General features: G+C 41.4%; 1 protein-coding gene across 12 annotated transcripts in view; it reads right to left on the reverse strand.

Moving 5' to 3' along the window:
* The window catches only part of LOC121540372 (CUGBP Elav-like family member 5), a 343,612-nt gene that overhangs the window by 12,293 nt on the left and 312,656 nt on the right, over nucleotides 1-18,663 (reverse strand). For 9 of the 12 annotated variants that reach the window (XM_041849213.2, XM_041849210.2, XM_041849208.2 and 6 more), the window contains one exon: nucleotides 18,428-18,620. In XM_041849213.2, the coding sequence (XP_041705147.1) occupies nucleotides 18,428-18,620 (193 nt within the window). The remainder of the gene's footprint in view (nucleotides 1-18,427; nucleotides 18,621-18,663) is intronic. The other 3 variants (XM_041849212.2, XM_041849207.2, XM_041849204.2) reach the window with 1 other exon arrangement.

Raw genomic sequence — 18,663 nt, forward strand, 5'->3', positions numbered from 1 at the left:
CTCATTGCTAATGAAATCGCAGTGGCTTCAAAACCATTTAGTGCGGGTGAATTTGTAAAAACATGCATGATGAAGGCAGCGGAGATTGTGTGCCCTGAAAAGCGGCAGGCTTTTGCAAATATCAGCCTGACAAGAAACACAGTTGCAGACAGGATTTCCGATCTTTCAGTGGATTTGGACAGCCAGTTGAAGCAAAAAAGTAAAGTCATTTATTGCATTTTGGGTTGCAATTGATGAAAGCACGGACATTACAGATGTTGCACAACTGGCCATTTTTTCATCCGGCGGAGTTGATGACACATTGACCGTCACCGAGGAGTTCGTGGAGTTCGTGCCGATGACAGATACAACGACAGCAGCTGATATTTTACCGCGACTCGTCGGGCGCTGGACAGGGTCGGAGTGGACTGGTCGCGCTGTCAGCCTGGCTACAGATGGTGCGCCCTCAATGATCGGGAAAAAAGCAGGCGTTGTGACAAAGTTCAGAGAGAAAGTGCAATCTGCAAATGGAGGACGTGATTTTTTGACTTTTCACTGTATTTTGCACCAGGAGGCTTTGTGTTGCAAGTCATTAAAGATGGATAACGTCATGAAGGTGGTCATCCAAACTGTTAATTTCATCCGATCCAGAAGCCTGAATCACCGTCAGTTTGACAGCCTTCTCAGAGAGAAAGACCACATCTATGGCCTGCCATACCACACTGAGGTAAGATGGTTAAGCCGAGGTGCTGTGCTGAGGCGTTTCTTTGATTTACGACAAGAAATTGAACAGTTCATGGAAGAAAAGGGCAAACCAGTGTTAGAATTTCATTCCGCAGAATGGATGCCGGACCTTGCATTTATGGTGGATTTTACAGAGCACCTGAATAACTTGAACAAACAGCTGCAAGGGCGCAACAAAGTTGTCACGCAGTATTATGACAGCATACGTTCTTTCAAGTTGAAGCTGTCATTGTGGGAGACGCAACTTGCCGGTGGTGATGCAGCTCACTTCCCCTGTCTGAAAAAATGTGTGCGCGACCCAACATGTGGCAGACATGAAGCGGTTCAAAGATAAAATAACTGGACTGTTACGGGAGTTTGAGCAACGCTTTCAGATTTATGTTTATATGTTTTTATGTTGATGTGCTATTGTTTTTAATTGTTTTTATTTTATTTGTATATTTAACCTATTCTTGACTCTGTGGTTCTTGCACTTGTTTGGGGAACAGGATTTCATTATTTTTATCTACATTTCTGCCTGAGAAATGACACCCTGATATAGTTCTGTGATCTGTGATATACTTCTGTGAATCACTGAGGCATTGTGTGTTTGTGTGTTCTTTGTCCTCAGAACTTTCAAATAACTTGAGGTGTTTTATGATTAATAGTGATGTTGTGCTTTTGGACACTGTCCTCAGGCTCCAGCTTTATGTTTATATGTTTTTATGTTGATGTGCTATTGTTTTTAATTGATTTTATTTTATTTGTATATTTAACCTATTCTTGACTCTGTGGTTCTTGCACTTGTTTGGGGAACAGGATTTCATTATTTGTATCTACATTTCTGCCTGAGAAATGACACCCTGATATAGTTATGTGATCTGAGAAACAGTTCTGTTAATCACTGAGGCATTGTGTGTTTGTGTGTTATTTTTCTTTAGAATTTTCAAATAAACTTGATGTGTTTTATGATTAATAGTGATGTTGTGCTTGTACTATTTTGGACACACTGTCCTCAGGCTCCAGCTTTATGTTGTATGTTGATCGTATTAAAACAAAGAAAACAATCTGAAGTTGTTGTTTTTAAGTTATATATACCATGATTTTTCCGGTCCGGCCCACTTGGGAATAGATTTTCCTCCATGTGGCCCCTGAGCTAAAATGAGTTTGACACCCCTGCTCTACAGAGTAGTAAAGAGCCTCTATAGAGAAGTAAAGAGCCTCTATAGAGAAGTAAAGAGCCTCTATAGAAGTAAAGAGCCCCTTTAGAGAAGTAAAGAGCCCCTTTAGAGAAGTAAAGAGCCTCTATAGAAATAAAGAGCCCCTTTAGAGAAGTAAAGAGCCCCTTTAGAGAAGTAAAGAGCCTCTATAGAGAAGTAAAGAGCACCTATAGAGAAGTAAAGAGCCTCTACAGAGTAGTAAAGAGCCTATATAGAGAAGTAAAGAGCCTCTATAGAGAAGTAAACAGTCTCTATAGAGAAGTAAAGAGCCTCTATAGAAGTAAAGAGCCCCTATAGAGAAGTAAATAGCCTCTATAGAGAAGTAAAGAGCCTCTATAGAAGTAAAGAGCCCCTTTAGAGAAGTAAAGAGCCCCTTTAGAGAAGTAAAGAGCCTCTATAGAAATAAAGAGCCCCTTTAGAGAAGTAAAGAGCCCCTTTAGAGAAGTAAAGAGCCCCTTTAGAGAAGTAAAGAGCCTCTATAGAGAAGTAAAGAGCACCTATAGAGAAGTAAAGAGCCTCTACAGAGTAGTAAAGAGCCTATATAGAGAAGTAAAGAGCCTCTATAGAGAAGTAAAGAGTCGCTATAGAGAAGTAAAGAGCCTCTATAGAGAAGTAAAGAGCCTCTATAGAGAAGTAAAGAGCCCCTTTAGAGAAGTAAAGAGCCTCTACAGAGTAGTAAAGAGCCCCTATAGAGAAGTAAAGAGCCTCTATAGAGAAGTAAAGAGCCTCTATAGGGAGGTAAAGAGTCGTTATAGAGAAGTAAAGAGCCCCTTTAGAGAAGTAAAGAGCCTCTATAGAGAAGTAAAGAGCCTCTATAGGTAGGTAAAGAGTTGTTATACAGAAGTAAAGAGCCCCTATAGAGAAGTAAAGAGCCTCTATAGGGAGGTAAAGAGTCGTTATAGAGAAGTAAAGAGCCTCTATCGAGAGGTAAAGAGCCTCTATAGGAAGGTAAAGAGTCGTTATAGAGAAGTAAAGAGCCTATATAGAGAAGTAAAGAGCCTCTATAGAGAAGTAAAGAGCCTCTATAGAAGTAAAGAGCCTCTATAGAGAAGTAAAGAGCCCCTATGGAAAAGTAAAGAGCCTCTATAGAGAAGTAAAGAGCCTCTATAGAGTAGTAAAGAGCCCTCTATAGAGAAGTAAAGAGCCTCTATAGAGAAGTAAAGAGCCTCTATAGAGAAGTAAAGAGCCCCTTTAGAGAAGGAAAGAGCCTCTATAGAGAAGTAAAGTGCCTCTATAGAGAAGTAAAGAGCCCCTTTAGAGAAGTAAAGAGCCCCTATAGAGAAGTAAAGCGCCTCTATAGAGAAGTAAAGGGCATCTATAGAGAAGTAAAGAGCCCCTATAGAGAAGTAAAGAGCCTATATTGAGAGGTAAAGAGCCCCTATAGAGAAGTAAAGAGCCTCTATAGAGAAGTGAAAAGCCCCTATAGAGAAGTAAAGAGCCTCTATAGAGAAGTAAAGAGCCCCTATAGAGAAGTAAAAAGCCTCTATAGAGAAGTAAAGAGCCCTATATAGAGAAGTAAAGAGCCTCTATAGAGAAGTAAAAGCCTCTATAGAGAAGTAAAGAGCCTCTACAGAGTAGTAAAGAGCCCCTATAGAGAAGTAAAGAGCCTCTATAGAGAAGTAAAGAGCCTCTATAGGGAGGTAAAGAGTCGTTATAGAGAAGTAAAGAGCCCCTTTAGAGAAGTAAAGAGCCTCTATAGAGAAGTAAAGAGCCTCTATAGGTAGGTAAAGAGTTGTTATACAGAAGTAAAGAGCCCCTATAGAGAAGTAAAGAGCCTCTATAGGGAGGTAAAGAGTCGTTATAGAGAAGTAAAGAGCCTCTATCGAGAGGTAAAGAGCCTCTATAGGAAGGTAAAGAGTCGTTATAGAGAAGTAAAGAGCCTATATAGAGAAGTAAAGAGCCTCTATAGAGAAGTAAAGAGCCTCTATAGAAGTAAAGAGCCTCTATAGAGAAGTAAAGAGCCCCTATGGAAAAGTAAAGAGCCTCTATAGAGAAGTAAAGAGCCTCTAAAGAGTAGTAAAGAGCCTCTATAGAGAAGTAAAGAGCCTCTATAGAGAAGTAAAGATTCCCTTTAGAGAAGGAAAGAGCCTCTATAGAGAAGTAAAGTGCCTCTATAGAGAAGTAAAGAGCCCCTTTAGAGAAGTAAAGAGCCCCTATAGAGAAGTAAAGCGCCTCTATAGAGAAGTAAAGGGCATCTATAGAGAAGTAAAGAGCCCCTATAGAGAAGTAAAGAGCCTATATTGAGAGGTAAAGAGCCCCTATAGAGAAGTAAAGAGCCTCTATAGAGAAGTGAAAAGCCCCTATAGAGAAGTAAAGAGCCTCTATAGAGAAGTAAAGAGCCCCTATAGAGAAGTAAAAAGCCTCTATAGAGAAGTAAAGAGCCCTATATAGAGAAGTAAAGAGCCTCTATAGAGAAGTAAAAGCCTCTATAGAGAAGTAAAGAGCCCCTATAGAGAAGTAAAGAGCCTCTATAGAGAAGTAAAGAGCCTCTATAGGGAGGTAAAGAGTCGTTATAGAGAAGTAAAGAGCCCCCTTAGAGAAGTAAAGATCCTCTATAGAGAAGTAAAGAGCCTCTATAGAGACGTAAAGAGCCTCTATAGTGAAGTAAAGAGCCTATAAAGAAGTAAAGAGCCTCTATAGATAAGTAAAGAGCCCCTATAGAGAAGTAATGAGCCTCTATAGAGAAGTAAAGAGCACCTATAGAGAAGTAAAGAGCCTCTATAGAGAAGTAAAAAGCCTCCATAGAGAAGTAAAGAGCCCCTTTAGAGAAGTAAAGAGCCTCTATAGAGAAGTAAAGAGCCTCTATAGAGAAGTAAAGAGCCTCTATAGGGAGGTAAAGAGTCTCTATAGAGAAGTAAAGAGCCCCTATAGAGAAGGAAAGAGCCTCTATAGAGAAGTAAAGAGCCTCTATAGAGAAGTAAAAGCCTCTATAGAGAAGTAAAGAGCCCCTATAGAGAAGTAAAGAGCCTCTATAGAAGTAAAGAGCCCCTATAGAGAAGTAAATAGCCTCTATAGAGAAGTAAAGAGCCTCTATAGAAGTAAAGAGCCCCTTTAGAGAAGTAAAGAGCCCCTTTAAAGAAGTAAAGAGCCTCTATAGAAGTAAAGAGCCCCTTTAGAGAAGTAAAGAGCCCCTTTAGAGAAGTAAAGAGCCCCTTTAGAGAAGGAAAGAGCCTCTATAGAGAAGTAAAGAGCCTCTATAGAGAAGTAAAAGCCTCTATAGAGAAGTAAAGAGCCTCTATAGAGAAGTAAAGAGCCCCTTTAGAGAAGTAAAGAGCACCTATAGAGAAGTAAAGAGCCTCTACAGCTGGGGTGTCAAACGTACGGCCCGCGGGCCGGATCAGGCCCGCAAACGGGTTTAATCCGGCCCGCGAGATGATTTTGAAAAAAAAAAGATTTTTTTTTTTTTTTTTGTATAAAAATGCGCTGCAATTTTTCAATAAAATAAACTGCTTTGTTCCAATTGCGTCCACTGGATGGCGCAATAGCAATTGTGTTAAGCAAGCTGTTTATACCGGGGCAGAGCAAGTAGGTCAAGCACGTGCAGCCAATGAGCTACTTTGTTTTGCCCGCGATATTTATTACGGCTTCTACTTTTAACATTATGTGCTTTGGCACCCTCATTGCCCCAATATGTCTCTGTCAAAAAAGAGAAAAGTGGACGCAGAGTGCAGAGTGTTCCAAGAAATATGGTCATCCTATTTAATCACGGAATTGAATGGGAAAGCTGTATGTTTGGTGTGTTCAGAGCATGTTGCAGTGCTGAAAGAATATAACCTTCGTCGCCACTATGTGAGTCTTCATGCCGACAAATATGACAACTTTCAAGGACAGCGGAGATGAGAGAAGGTGAATGAACTGTTGGCGGGTCTGAAGAAACAGCAGTCTGTGTTTACTCACAGCCGAGACATCAGTGACGCTGCAGTGAAAGCTAGCTACCTCATTGCTAATGAAATCGCAGTGGCTTCAAAACCATTTAGTGCGGGTGAATTTGTAAAAACATGCATGATGAAGGCAGCGGAGATTGTGTGCCCTGAAAAGCGGCAGGCTTTTGCAAATATCAGCCTGACAAGAAACACAGTTGCAGACAGGATTTCCGATCTTTCAGTGGATTTGGACAGCCAGTTGAAGCAAAAAGTAAAGTCATTTATTGCATTTTCGGTTGCAATTGATGAAAGCACGGACATTACAGATGTTGCACAACTGGCCATTTTTTCATCCGCGGAGTTGATGACACATTGACCGTCACCGAGGAGTTCGTGGAGTTCGTGCCGATGACAGATACAACGACAGCAGCTGATATTTTTACCGCACTCGTCGGCGCGCTGGACAGGGTCGGAGTGGACTGGTCCGCGCTGTCAGCCTGGCTACAGATGGTGCGCCCTCAATGATCGGGGAAAAAAGCAGGCGTTGTGACAAAGTTCAGAGAGAAAGTGCAATCTGCAAATGGAGGACGTGATTTTTTGACTTTTCACTGTATTTTGCACCAGGAGGCTTTGTGTTGCAAGTCATTAAAGATGGATAACGTCATGAAGGTGGTCATCCAAACTGTTAATTTCATCCGATCCAGAAGCCTGAATCACCGTCAGTTTGACAGCCTTCTCAGAGAGAAAGACCACATCTATGGCCTGCCATACCACACTGAGGTAAGATGGTTAAGCCGAGGTGCTGTGCTGAGGCGTTTCTTTGATTTACGAGAAGAAATTGAACAGTTCATGGAAGAAAAGGGCAAACCAGTGTTAGAATTTCATTCCGCAGAATGGATGCCGGACCTTGCATTTATGGTGGATGTTACAGAGCACCTGAATAACTTGAACAAACAGCTGCAAGGGCGCAACAAAGTTGTCACGCAGTATTATGACAGCATACGTTCTTTCAAGTTGAAGCTGTCATTGTGGGAGACGCAACTTGCCGGTGGTGATGCAGCTCACTTCCCCTGTCTGAAAAATGTGTGCGCGACCCAACATGTGGCAGACATGAAGCGGTTCAAAGATAAAATAACTGGACTGTTACGGGAGTTTGAGCAACGCTTTCAGATTTATGTTTATATGTTTTTATGTTGATGTGCTATTGTTTTTAATTGTTTTTATTTTATTTGTATATTTAACCTATTCTTGACTCTGTGGTTCTTGCACTTGTTTGGGGAACAGGATTTCATTATTTTTATCTACATTTCTGCCTGAGAAATGACACCCTGATATAGTTCTGTGATCTGTGATATACTTCTGTGAATCACTGAGGCATTGTGTGTTTGTGTGTTCTTTGTCCTCAGAACTTTCAAATAACTTGAGGTGTTTTATGATTAATAGTGATGTTGTGCTTTTGGACACTGTCCTCAGGCTCCAGCTTTATGTTTATATGTTTTTATGTTGATGTGCTATTGTTTTTAATTGATTTTATTTTATTTGTATATTTAACCTATTCTTGACTCTGTGGTTCTTGCACTTGTTTGGGGAACAGGATTTCATTATTTGTATCTACATTTCTGCCTGAGAAATGACACCCTGATATAGTTATGTGATCTGTGAAACAGTTCTGTTAATCACTGAGGCATTGTGTGTTTGTGTGTTATTTTTCTTTAGAATTTTCAAATAAACTTGATGTGTTTTATGATTAATAGTGATGTTGTGCTTGTACTATTTTGGACACACTGTCCTCAGGCTCCAGCTTTATGTTGTATGTTGATCGTATTAAAACAAAGAAAACAATCTGAAGTTGTTGTTTTTAAGTTATATATACCATGATTTTTCCGGTCCGGCCCACTTGGGAATAGATTTTCCTCCATGTGGCCCCTGAGCTAAAATGAGTTTGACACCCCTGCTCTACAGAGTAGTAAAGAGCCTCTATAGAGAAGTAAAGAGCCTCTATAGAGAAGTAAAAGAGCCTCTATAGAAGTAAAGAGCCCCTTTAGAGAAGTAAAGAGCCCCTTTAGAGAAGTAAAGAGCCTCTATAGAAATAAAGAGCCCCTTTAGAGAAGTAAAGAGCCCCTTTAGAGAAGTAAAGAGCCTCTATAGAGAAGTAAAGAGCACCTATAGAGAAGTAAAGAGCCTCTACAGAGTAGTAAAGAGCCTATATAGAGAAGTAAAGAGCCTCTATAGAGAAGTAAACAGTCTCTATAGAGAAGTAAAGAGCCTCTATAGAAGTAAAGAGCCCCTATAGAGAAGTAAATAGCCTCTATAGAGAAGTAAAGAGCCTCTATAGAAGTAAAGAGCCCCTTTAGAGAAGTAAAGAGCCCCTTTAGAGAAGTAAAGAGCCTCTATAGAAATAAAGAGCCCCTTTAGAGAAGTAAAGAGCCCCTTTAGAGAAGTAAAGAGCCCCTTTAGAGAAGTAAAGAGCCTCTATAGAGAAGTAAAGAGCACCTATAGAGAAGTAAAGAGCCTCTACAGAGTAGTAAAGAGCCTATATAGAGAAGTAAAGAGCCTCTATAGAGAAGTAAAGAGTCGCTATAGAGAAGTAAAGAGCCTCTATAGAGAAGTAAAGAGCCTCTATAGAGAAGTAAAGAGCCCCTTTAGAGAAGTAAAGAGCCTCTACAGAGTAGTAAAGAGCCCCTATAGAGAAGTAAAGAGCCTCTATAGAGAAGTAAAGAGCCTCTATAGGGAGGTAAAGAGTCGTTATAGAGAAGTAAAGAGCCCCTTTAGAGAAGTAAAGAGCCTCTATAGAGAAGTAAAGAGCCTCTATAGGTAGGTAAAGAGTTGTTATACAGAAGTAAAGAGCCCCTATAGAGAAGTAAAGAGCCTCTATAGGGAGGTAAAGAGTCGTTATAGAGAAGTAAAGAGCCTCTATCGAGAGGTAAAGAGCCTCTATAGGAAGGTAAAGAGTCGTTATAGAGAAGTAAAGAGCCTATATAGAGAAGTAAAGAGCCTCTATAGAGAAGTAAAGAGCCTCTATAGAAGTAAAGAGCCTCTATAGAGAAGTAAAGAGCCCCTATGGAAAAGTAAAGAGCCTCTATAGAGAAGTAAAGAGCCTCTATAGAGTAGTAAAGAGCCTCTATAGAGAAGTAAAGAGCCTCTATAGAGAAGTAAAGAGCCTCTATAGAGAAGTAAAGAGCCCCTTTAGAGAAGGAAAGAGCCTCTATAGAGAAGTAAAGTGCCTCTATAGAGAAGTAAAGAGCCCCTTTAGAGAAGTAAAGAGCCCCTATAGAGAAGTAAAGCGCCTCTATAGAGAAGTAAAGGGCATCTATAGAGAAGTAAAGAGCCCCTATAGAGAAGTAAAGAGCCTATATTGAGAGGTAAAGAGCCCCTATAGAGAAGTAAAGAGCCTCTATAGAGAAGTGAAAAAGCCCCTATAGAGAAGTAAAGAGCCTCTATAGAGAAGTAAAGAGCCCCTATAGAGAAGTAAAAAGCCTCTATAGAGAAGTAAAGAGCCCTATATAGAGAAGTAAAGAGCCTCTATAGAGAAGTAAAAGCCTCTATAGAGAAGTAAAGAGCCTCTACAGAGTAGTAAAGAGCCCCTATAGAGAAGTAAAGAGCCTCTATAGAGAAGTAAAGAGCCTCTATAGGGAGGTAAAGAGTCGTTATAGAGAAGTAAAGAGCCCCTTTAGAGAAGTAAAGATCCTCTATAGAGAAGTAAAGAGCCTCTATAGAGACGTAAAGAGCCTCTATAGTGAAGTAAAGAGCCTATAAAGAAGTAAAGAGCCTCTATAGATAAGTAAAGAGCCCCTATAGAGAAGTAATGAGCCTCTATAGAGAAGTAAAGAGCACCTATAGAGAAGTAAAGAGCCTCTATAGAGAAGTAAAAAGCCTCTATAGAGAAGTAAAGAGCCTCTATAGAGAAGTAAAGACCCTCTATAGAAGTAAAGAGCCTCTATAGAGAAGTAAAGAGCCCCTATAGAGAAGTAAAGAGCCTCTATAGAAGTAAAGAGCCCCTATAGAGAAGTAAAGAGCATCTATAGAGAAGTAAAGAGCCCCTATAGAGAAGTAAAGAGCACCTATAGAGAAGGAAAATAGTCGTTATAGAGAAGTAAAGATCCCCTATAGAGAAGTAAAGAGCTCTCTGAATGGCACACATACACAATCCATTGTCTCAAGGCTTAAAAATCCTTCTTTAACCTGACACTCATGCAGCCAACCGCTGAGAACAGGGGAATTGCCTGGATCCCGGCGAGAGCTGTTGTGTCTTTTGCACCATTTCTTTGTTTAAGCTCCCTGCGATTGCTTGTTTTCTGCCGACCTGTGATGAATTAGTCTACAGCTCTGGCCCATTCTCTGGCGGGGCCCCAGGAGACTGCTGCTCCCCGTTCTGAGGGCTCAGACAGCCAGTCTGGCTGGCCACACACAGTCTACTGTACAGCGCCATAATGCAGCCTCTCCATCATCAGGCAAATTCATTTTCCAAGGCTTAGCAGTGGGCGGCGGCCGCTGTGTGCTTCAGGGTCAGCAGGCAGATGCAGTGTGTGATAAGAGCCCAGAAAAAGGAGATTATAGAAGTCACAGGTTGGGAGATTGTGCTGGTTGGGCGGAACTGATGGACCTTGGGGCCAGGGAGAGCCCAGTGTATCATGGAGTTGAGACAGCAGCAGGGAGCTATGTCCACGATGTGTAATGTGAGAGAGTACAGATAGAGAAATATATAGCTTTAAATAATTAACACTACTAAATTTCATTTGTCACATGCTTCTACAGGTGTAGACTAACAGTGAAATGCTTACTTACAGGCCCTTCCCAACAATGCAGAGACAGAGACAATAGAGAAATAATAAAAAAGTTAAACACGTAATAATAAAAGTAATAATAGATACACAATGAGTAACGATAACTTGGTTATTTACAAGGGGTACCAGTACTGAGTCGATGTGCAGGGGTACGAGGTAATTGAGGTAGATATTTACATATGTGGTCCTCTGTAGCTCAGCTGGTAGAGCACGGCGCTTGTAACGCCAAGGTAGTGGGTTCGAACCCTGGGACCACCCATACACAAAAAAAATTAAATGTATGCACGCATGACTGTAAGTCGCTTTGGATAAAAGCGTCTGCTAAATGGCATATTATTATTATTATTATATTACATATAACTACAAATAAAGTGACAGATAGTCCACAGTAGCAGCAACGTATGTGATGAGTCAAAAAAGTTAGTGCAAAAAGGGTCAATGCAGATACTCCAGGTAGCTATTTGGTTAACTATTTAACTAACTATTTAGCAGTCTTATGGCTTAGGGGTAGAAGCTGTTCAGGGTCCTGTTGGTTCCAGACTTGGTGCATCGGCACCGCTTGTCATGCGGTAGCAGAGAGAACAGTCTATGACTTGGGTGGCTGGAGTCTTTGACAATATTTTGGGCCTTCCATTGACACCAATATATATCTCTGAGAGAGATAACCCCTCTATTAACATCAATATATTGACACCTATTGACACCTATATTGACACCAATACACTGAGTGTACAAAACATATTTCCATGACATAGACTGACCAGGAGAATCCAGGAGAAAGCTATGATCCCTTATTGATGTCACCTGTTAAATCCACTTCAATCAGTGTAGATGAAAGATGAAGGGGAGGAGACAGGTTAAAGAAGGATGTTTAAGCCTTGAGGCAAATGAGACATGGATTGTGCATGTGTGCCATTCAGAGGGTGAATGGGCAAGACAAAATATTTAAGTGCCTTTGAACGGGGTATGGTAGTAGGTGCCAGGCGCACTGGTTTGAATGTGTCAAGAACTGCAACACTGCTGGGTTTTTCACTCTCAACAGTTTCCCGTGTGTATCAAGAATGGTCCACCACCCAAAGGACATCCAGCCAACTTGACACAACTGTGGGAAGCATTGGAGTCAACATGGGCCAGCATCAATGTGGAACGCTTTCGACACCTGTAGAGTCCATGCCCTGACAAATTGAGGCTGTTCTGAGGGCAAAAGGGGTGGGTGGCAGGGGGGGGTAAAACTCAATATTAGGATGGTGTTCCTAATGTTTTGTACACTCAGTGTATATCTCTGAGAGAGATAAGGGGGTGAAACTGCTCAAAAATGTTGGTATACAATAGGTACTTCTCTATGGACAAGTGGGATTGTGAAGAATATACTGAGAACATGATTTCATTTAGCCTCATATTACTTTTGTTCACACACCCATTTCATCCCATAACTTACTGCTCAAATATTAGGAGCAGGCCTCAGTAAATGTCTTTCTAGCTCGAGTATGAGAAAGATTGTCCTCCATATGGTGCCATACATAACAAGACATTTCATTTTTTTACTCCAGTGGACATATAACCTCGCGTTGTGAAAATCATATTCATAGCGTGTTTACAAAGCACACACAAGCATATGAATATACATATGCCTGTTTACTGAATGCATCGGCCCATAATAATGACATGTTGTTTTGCGCTCCAGAATGGGTAATAGGATGCTGTGGGTCAAGATATTGCTTATATTACACAACTCTGTCTTACCTGTCAGCTTTCTACGGTTATTATGCCATGAATTTAAGTCTACTACATATTCCACCTGGTTTTATGTTATGAAAACGTAATTACATTTACATTTACATTATTGCAGTCTGTTCTTTGGGAAAATGGTAGATTTACACCCTATTATGATTGCACTGAGAAAGAGACCAGCCATATGCAACAAAAGTATGTATAATGCTAATTATACAATAAAATCAACAAGGAGCACTGGACCCATATTGGAGAGGACCACAGTCATTATGTACACAAGGACAGTCTCTCAGTGAAGCAAGAAATAAGCATTCATAACAGATGTTTTCATTTAGTTGATTTTTAAAACTAGGTGCACTCGTATATACTCGGAGGGCAAACTGCGGTCAAAATATTCTGGTTGTTCAAACGTCAATGTAAAAAGGTCATGGTATAGATTAAGATTGCAAGAGATCTACAAAATGTTGCTACTAAACATTATTTTGGGTAATTAAAATCCTACCCATGGCAATGTGATGAAGTCCAGCCTAAAAAAACAAGCTCTATTTTAGATGATGGTGAGACTTTATATGGTAGATATTTTATAAAATGTGATTCAGTATAGTGGTCTATATGCAGCAACCCTGGGAGGATAAATGGGGCTTGTGCCAAAGGGGGGATTCTGTCTGAGCTAGAATCCCATAGCTAATGTGACACACAGCAACCCAAGGTGAGGCAGGCCTGAGCTCAGGCAGGCAGGCAGTCCAGTCAGGCAGGCAGCCCAGTCAGGCAGGCGTTCCCACTGAGGGTAGTGCTGCTCAGAGCCCTTCAGGGGATCACAAACACTATGTCAAACAGCTCATTAGCTTCAGCTGTGGCATTAGTAACTCTGTGGAATCGTCCTGCATCATGTTTTTGACCCCAATCTAAACCCACTTTCATCAATGACACAATTAGGGCTGAATTGAATGGGAGTGCAGTTAAGCAGGGCCCTATATGTAACGTATGCATTCAGCCCATGTAGAGCAGCGCTCTGGAACGTAACATTATGTGACTTTGATTATACACTTCCAGCTCATATGATTATCCCCTGGGATCGGTACATATTTTTTTATCGCTTCATTTTGATTTATTTTGTAGCTCAGGAAGTGCTCCTGCTGAACATTATTTTCAAAAAGGATCATCATGTATCATTGTAAGGACACATGCTTTAATCAAGTCAACCATCTGGCCGGCTGCTTATGCGCCATCAAGCTTAAATGCTTTACATCTGTTGATCAAATGGATGTTTCATTGTTTTCAGAGAACACCCCGTAGCCCTTTCCTGCAGTCAATGACCAAAAGCGGCCTCTTTGGCGTCATGGGTGGAATGTTATTAATATTTTTCATAATTTCATAATTAATAAAATAAAGAAATACGAAGATGTTACATTTCAGTCTTCTGTTATGTATATAAAGTGTAATATTGGGATGCAAACTGAAAATGGAATACATTTCAACTCTATATCTGACATGGTACAGGTGTCTTCTTTATTTTAAGCCCATAACCATGTGTGTGAGGTGTATACTTTTGTTTCAAAGTAGATTTGTTTAAGACTACCAATAATCACTTTGTGTGACACTGATTTAGCCCACAGCAGTAAAAGGTTTTAACCTTTGAGGCTCTCTAAACTTTTTTGGCTGTCCTACACAAGCTTTATCGATGTTGTTGTGTTTTTATGGCAGAATGGTAGGTAGGTGGGCGCAGAGGTGATTCAGATCATTACAAAAGAGGATAATGCTCCACGTTTACCTGAAGATCAGGCAGGCTTTGAATGGTAATCTTTACAGCACTGTTTGTGGTCTATGGAAATGCAGGCACTGCATTGTGGGATTTAGTGAGGCACCTGTCATCAGCCACTGATATGGTATGCATTTCTCCAGATTTAGGCTAAGGTTATCAAGATAGAGGCTCACACTTTTCTATAGTTGATGACTAGGCCACATATTTGGCACTGCTGACTTTTGGGACATATCTAAATATAGTGGCAATGCATTGTGTCAAGATATGGAGAGTCCATGAGACAACTTTATGCATACATTTAAACCACTCCCAGTGGGTCAGCATCACTAAAGAACACGAAAGCATGTCTTTGACGTTACGATGAATTATTCCACTTATTTAGCGCATTACATTTTACTCATTTAGCAGACGCTCTTATCCAGAGCGACTTACAGTTAGTGAGTGCATTTTTTTTTTCATACTGGCCCCCCGTGGGAATCAAACCCACAACCCTGGCATTGCAAGCGCCATGCTCTACCAACTGAGCTACATGGGACGAGCATGAGTCCCAAAGTCTCTGAATGGCTGTAGAAACGCTCAGCCCCCTTAAACAGACAGCCTTGCCAGTAATGTTATGTGTTCCTTCAATGAACTCTAAATAAGTAATGGGCTGTTGGATGTGTGAAAGGGGAGGTTGCTGTAAACATACACCAGTCTGCTGCCTACCAGCACAGACGCCAATGAATTAATCAATGAAATAAACATGTATTTCATATTTATTGTAGTCTTTGGAAATTCAAGAAAAGCCATGCGCTCTTGCAGGGATTAATAATGCATTGGATTCAATAATAAGGTAATCAACAGACTGTAGCTTACACTGAAGCGTGTCCAACTCTAGAACACACACCAGGGTCCCAGAACACACACTAGGGTTCCAGAACACACACCAGGGTCCCAGAACACACACTAGGGTTCCAGAACACACACCAGGGTTCCAGAACACACACTAGGGTTCCAGAACACACACCATGGTGAGCTCTTTTCAATACCACAGGCCCATTCATTAAGCTCCTTGCATTGCGGATTGATACGCCATTGATTCCAACCCCCCCACAAAAGCCTGTTTTTGTTATGAATATCATATAAAGGATTGCTCTCTCGTACAAGGTGATGCAGTATCATGAGGCCCTTTGAATAGGTTACATTTATATGAAATTATATATTTCTATATATCCTGGCATTGACTATGCACTTCTGTATATTTCAAATCAGTATTGTGTATTTACTGCACACATAATCCATACAATATGTGCATATAAAGTACATGCAGTGGTCCTGTCTCTTGGTCTTTCATCACAGTAGGATTATACTGCAGTCAAACGCAACACATACGATGCAGTATAATTCTGTCCTGTATTATCAACAGAGAAGAAGCACTTTTAATCACTGTCTTTGATTGATTATCCGTGTGTAAAAAAAGTGCCCACTTTGCACAAAAAATGTCACTGTAAATATTTGACAAATAGACCCTCTCCAGCCTCCTCCAACGACAACGCTTAACTTGAGTGCATATATACAGTGCCTTCGGGAAAGTAATCAGACCCCTTGACTTTTTCCATATTTTGTTATGTTACAGCCTTATTCTAAAATGTATTAAATAAATAAAACTCCTCAGCAATTTACATACAATACCCTATAATGACAAAGCAAAAACAGGTTTTTAGAAATTTTTGAAAATGTATTAAAAATAAAAAACAGAAATACCTTATTTACATAATTATTCAGCCCCTTTGCTGTTACAGGAGGGGGTCGCAGTTCCGGAGCGACCCACCCCTCCGACAACCTTAGGCACCTCCTCACTCACAGTCTGGACTAATCAGTATCCTATTGGTGTCACCTGTGTCTACCTGTTCACCTGTGTATTTATGCCCACACTTCCCTGTGTTCCCTTGCTCAGTTTTCTCTGTTAGTTTCTCTATGTCCAGCAGTACTACTCAGTGTCTGATCGGAGACCTATAAACAGATACTTGAGAAGTGTTCTCCCTGTTTCGTTATTTGTTTCAGTCGTAGGTAGTATTTCGTATTTTGGCTGTCAGCCGGTTTTTGGAGACTTATTTGCTCCGCCTTTCTTTTATCGTGATAAGTTCGTTATTTTGTATTCTGACTTCGGGACCACCAATAAAGATCCTTGTTTCACCATCTCTGCCTACTGCCTACTGTATATCCTGCACCGCACCTGGGTCACACCTCACCCCAACCCTTACACTTTGCTATGAGACTCGAAATTGAGCTCAGGTGCATCTTGTTTCCATTGATCATCCTTGAGATGTTTCTACAACTTGATTGGAGTCCATCTGTGGTAAATTCAATTGATTGGACATGATTTGGAAAGGCACACTCCTGTCTATATAAGGTCCCACAGTTGACAGTGCATGTCAGAGCAAAAACCAAGCCATGATGTCGAAGGAATTGTCAGTAGAGCTCCGAGACAGGATTGTGTCGAGGCACAGATCTGGGGAAGGGTACCAACAATTTCTGCAGCGTTGAAGGTCCCCAAGAACACAGTGGCCTCCATCATTCTTAAATGAGCTGGCCGCCCGGCCAAACTGACCAATCGGGGGAGAAGGGCCTTGGTCAGGGAGGTGACCAATGACCTGATGGTCACTCTGACAGAGCTCTAGAGTTCCTCTGTGAAGATGGGAGAACCTTCCAGAAGGACAACCATCTCTGCAGCACTCCACCAATCAGGTCTTTATGGTAGAGTGGCCAGACGGAAGCCACTCCTCAGTAAAAGGCACATGACAGCCCACTTGGAGTTTGCCAAAAGGGACCTAAAGACTCTCAAACCATGAGAAACAAGATTCTCTGGACTGATGAAACCAAGATTGCTCTTTAGCCTGAATGCCAAGCGTCACGTCTGGAGGAAACCTAGCACCATCCCTACGGTGAAGCATGGTGGTGGCAGCATCATGCTGTGGGGATGTTTTTCAACGGCAGGGACTGGGAGACTAGTCAGGATTGAGGCAAAGATGAACGGAGCAAAGTACAGAGAGATCCTTGATGAAAACCTGCTCCAGAGTGCTCAGGACCTCACACTGGGGCAAAGGTTCACCTTCCAACAGGACAACAACCCTAAGCACACAGCCAAGAGAACACAGGAGTGGCTTCGGGACAAGTATCTGAAAGTCCTTGAGTGGCCCAGCCAGAGCCTGGAGTTGAACCCGATCTAACATCTCTGAAGAGACCTGAAAATAGCTGTGCAGCAACACTCCCCATCCAACCTGACAGAGCTTGAGAGGATCTGCAGAGAAGAATGGGAGAAACTCCCCAAATACAGATGTGCCAAGCTTGTAGCGTCATACCCAAGAAGACTTCAACAAAGTACTGAGTAAAGGGTCTGAATACTTATGTAAATGTCATATTTCAGTTTTTTATTTGTAATAAATTACCAAAAATTTCCAAAAACATATTTTTGCTTTGTCATTATGGGGTATTGTGTGAAAGAGAGCGAGAGAGAGAGAGAGAGAGAGCAAGAGAGAGAGAGAGAGAGAGAGAGAGAGAGAGAGAGAGAGAGAGAGAGAGAGAGAGAGAGAGAGAGAGAGAGAGAGAGAGAGAGAGAGAGAGAGAGAGAGAGATGGTCACTGACAGAACCCATTCTGTGATATTGATTTTCACAGTAGAAAGTAAAGGTTCTTTAAAATGTGTCATGTCAGACTGATGCACCATCTTGATTGTTGATTCCCTCATTGATATACAGTTATTCAGTTATACAGTTACCAAAGTCACAATACTGCAATGTCGGGAAAAAATACAAATAAACACAACAAAGACTTGTGTATTATTCATTTCGATGCATGCTTTGTGAGAGAAGATCTTGTGGGTTCCTCAGGTTCACAAAAATGAAGTATTGCTGAATAAGCAAATGTTATGCAGAAGCTATCTCAAAGTCCTCTGCTGCGCTCCCTTTAATGTGTCTGTATAGAATGATGGGGCCGTTTGTAATGGAAAACAGAGAGAATTGCATGCAGATCCCCACTGGGCACAGACGTCATTTCAACATCTATTCCACGTTGGTTTAATGTAATTTAATTGAAATGACGTGGAAACAACGTTGATTCAACCAGTGACGGAGGGGAAATGAGTGCCTGTACCTGTAAACGTATCTATTATGCTCCCGATTTGATTTATCGCACCAAAATATATCTGCATACACAACAGAAATATGCAAATCACATCAGATGTATTTTTTCTAAAATGTGGGATTATCAGTAGTAGGCAGGCACTAAATCTACTCTTTTCTCTTGGCCTTGCTGCAGTCTGAGTTCCCTCTTCCCTCACCCATTTCCGAAACTCCCCACACTCACATAAACACACACAAACACTCACCCAAAGGGAATGAAACCCATTGCTCACCCAGCGCCTGATGAAATTCAGCCGACACCGGGGTCATGGAGTTGTGTGGGAGACCATTGATGTTGAGCGCCCCCATCTGGTGAATCTGGGTGGCGGGGAAGGCCACGCTGGGAGTCAGGTAGCCTCCGTGGCTCGCTGCCATGATGGCTGCCTGTTGCTGCATGAGCTGGGGGAGTAGGCGGGAGAGACAGGGAAAAAGGTTAGTATGG

This window comes from Coregonus clupeaformis, chromosome 26, assembly GCF_020615455.1.
Source record: "Coregonus clupeaformis isolate EN_2021a chromosome 26, ASM2061545v1, whole genome shotgun sequence".
NCBI lineage: Eukaryota > Metazoa > Chordata > Actinopteri > Salmoniformes > Salmonidae > Coregonus > Coregonus clupeaformis.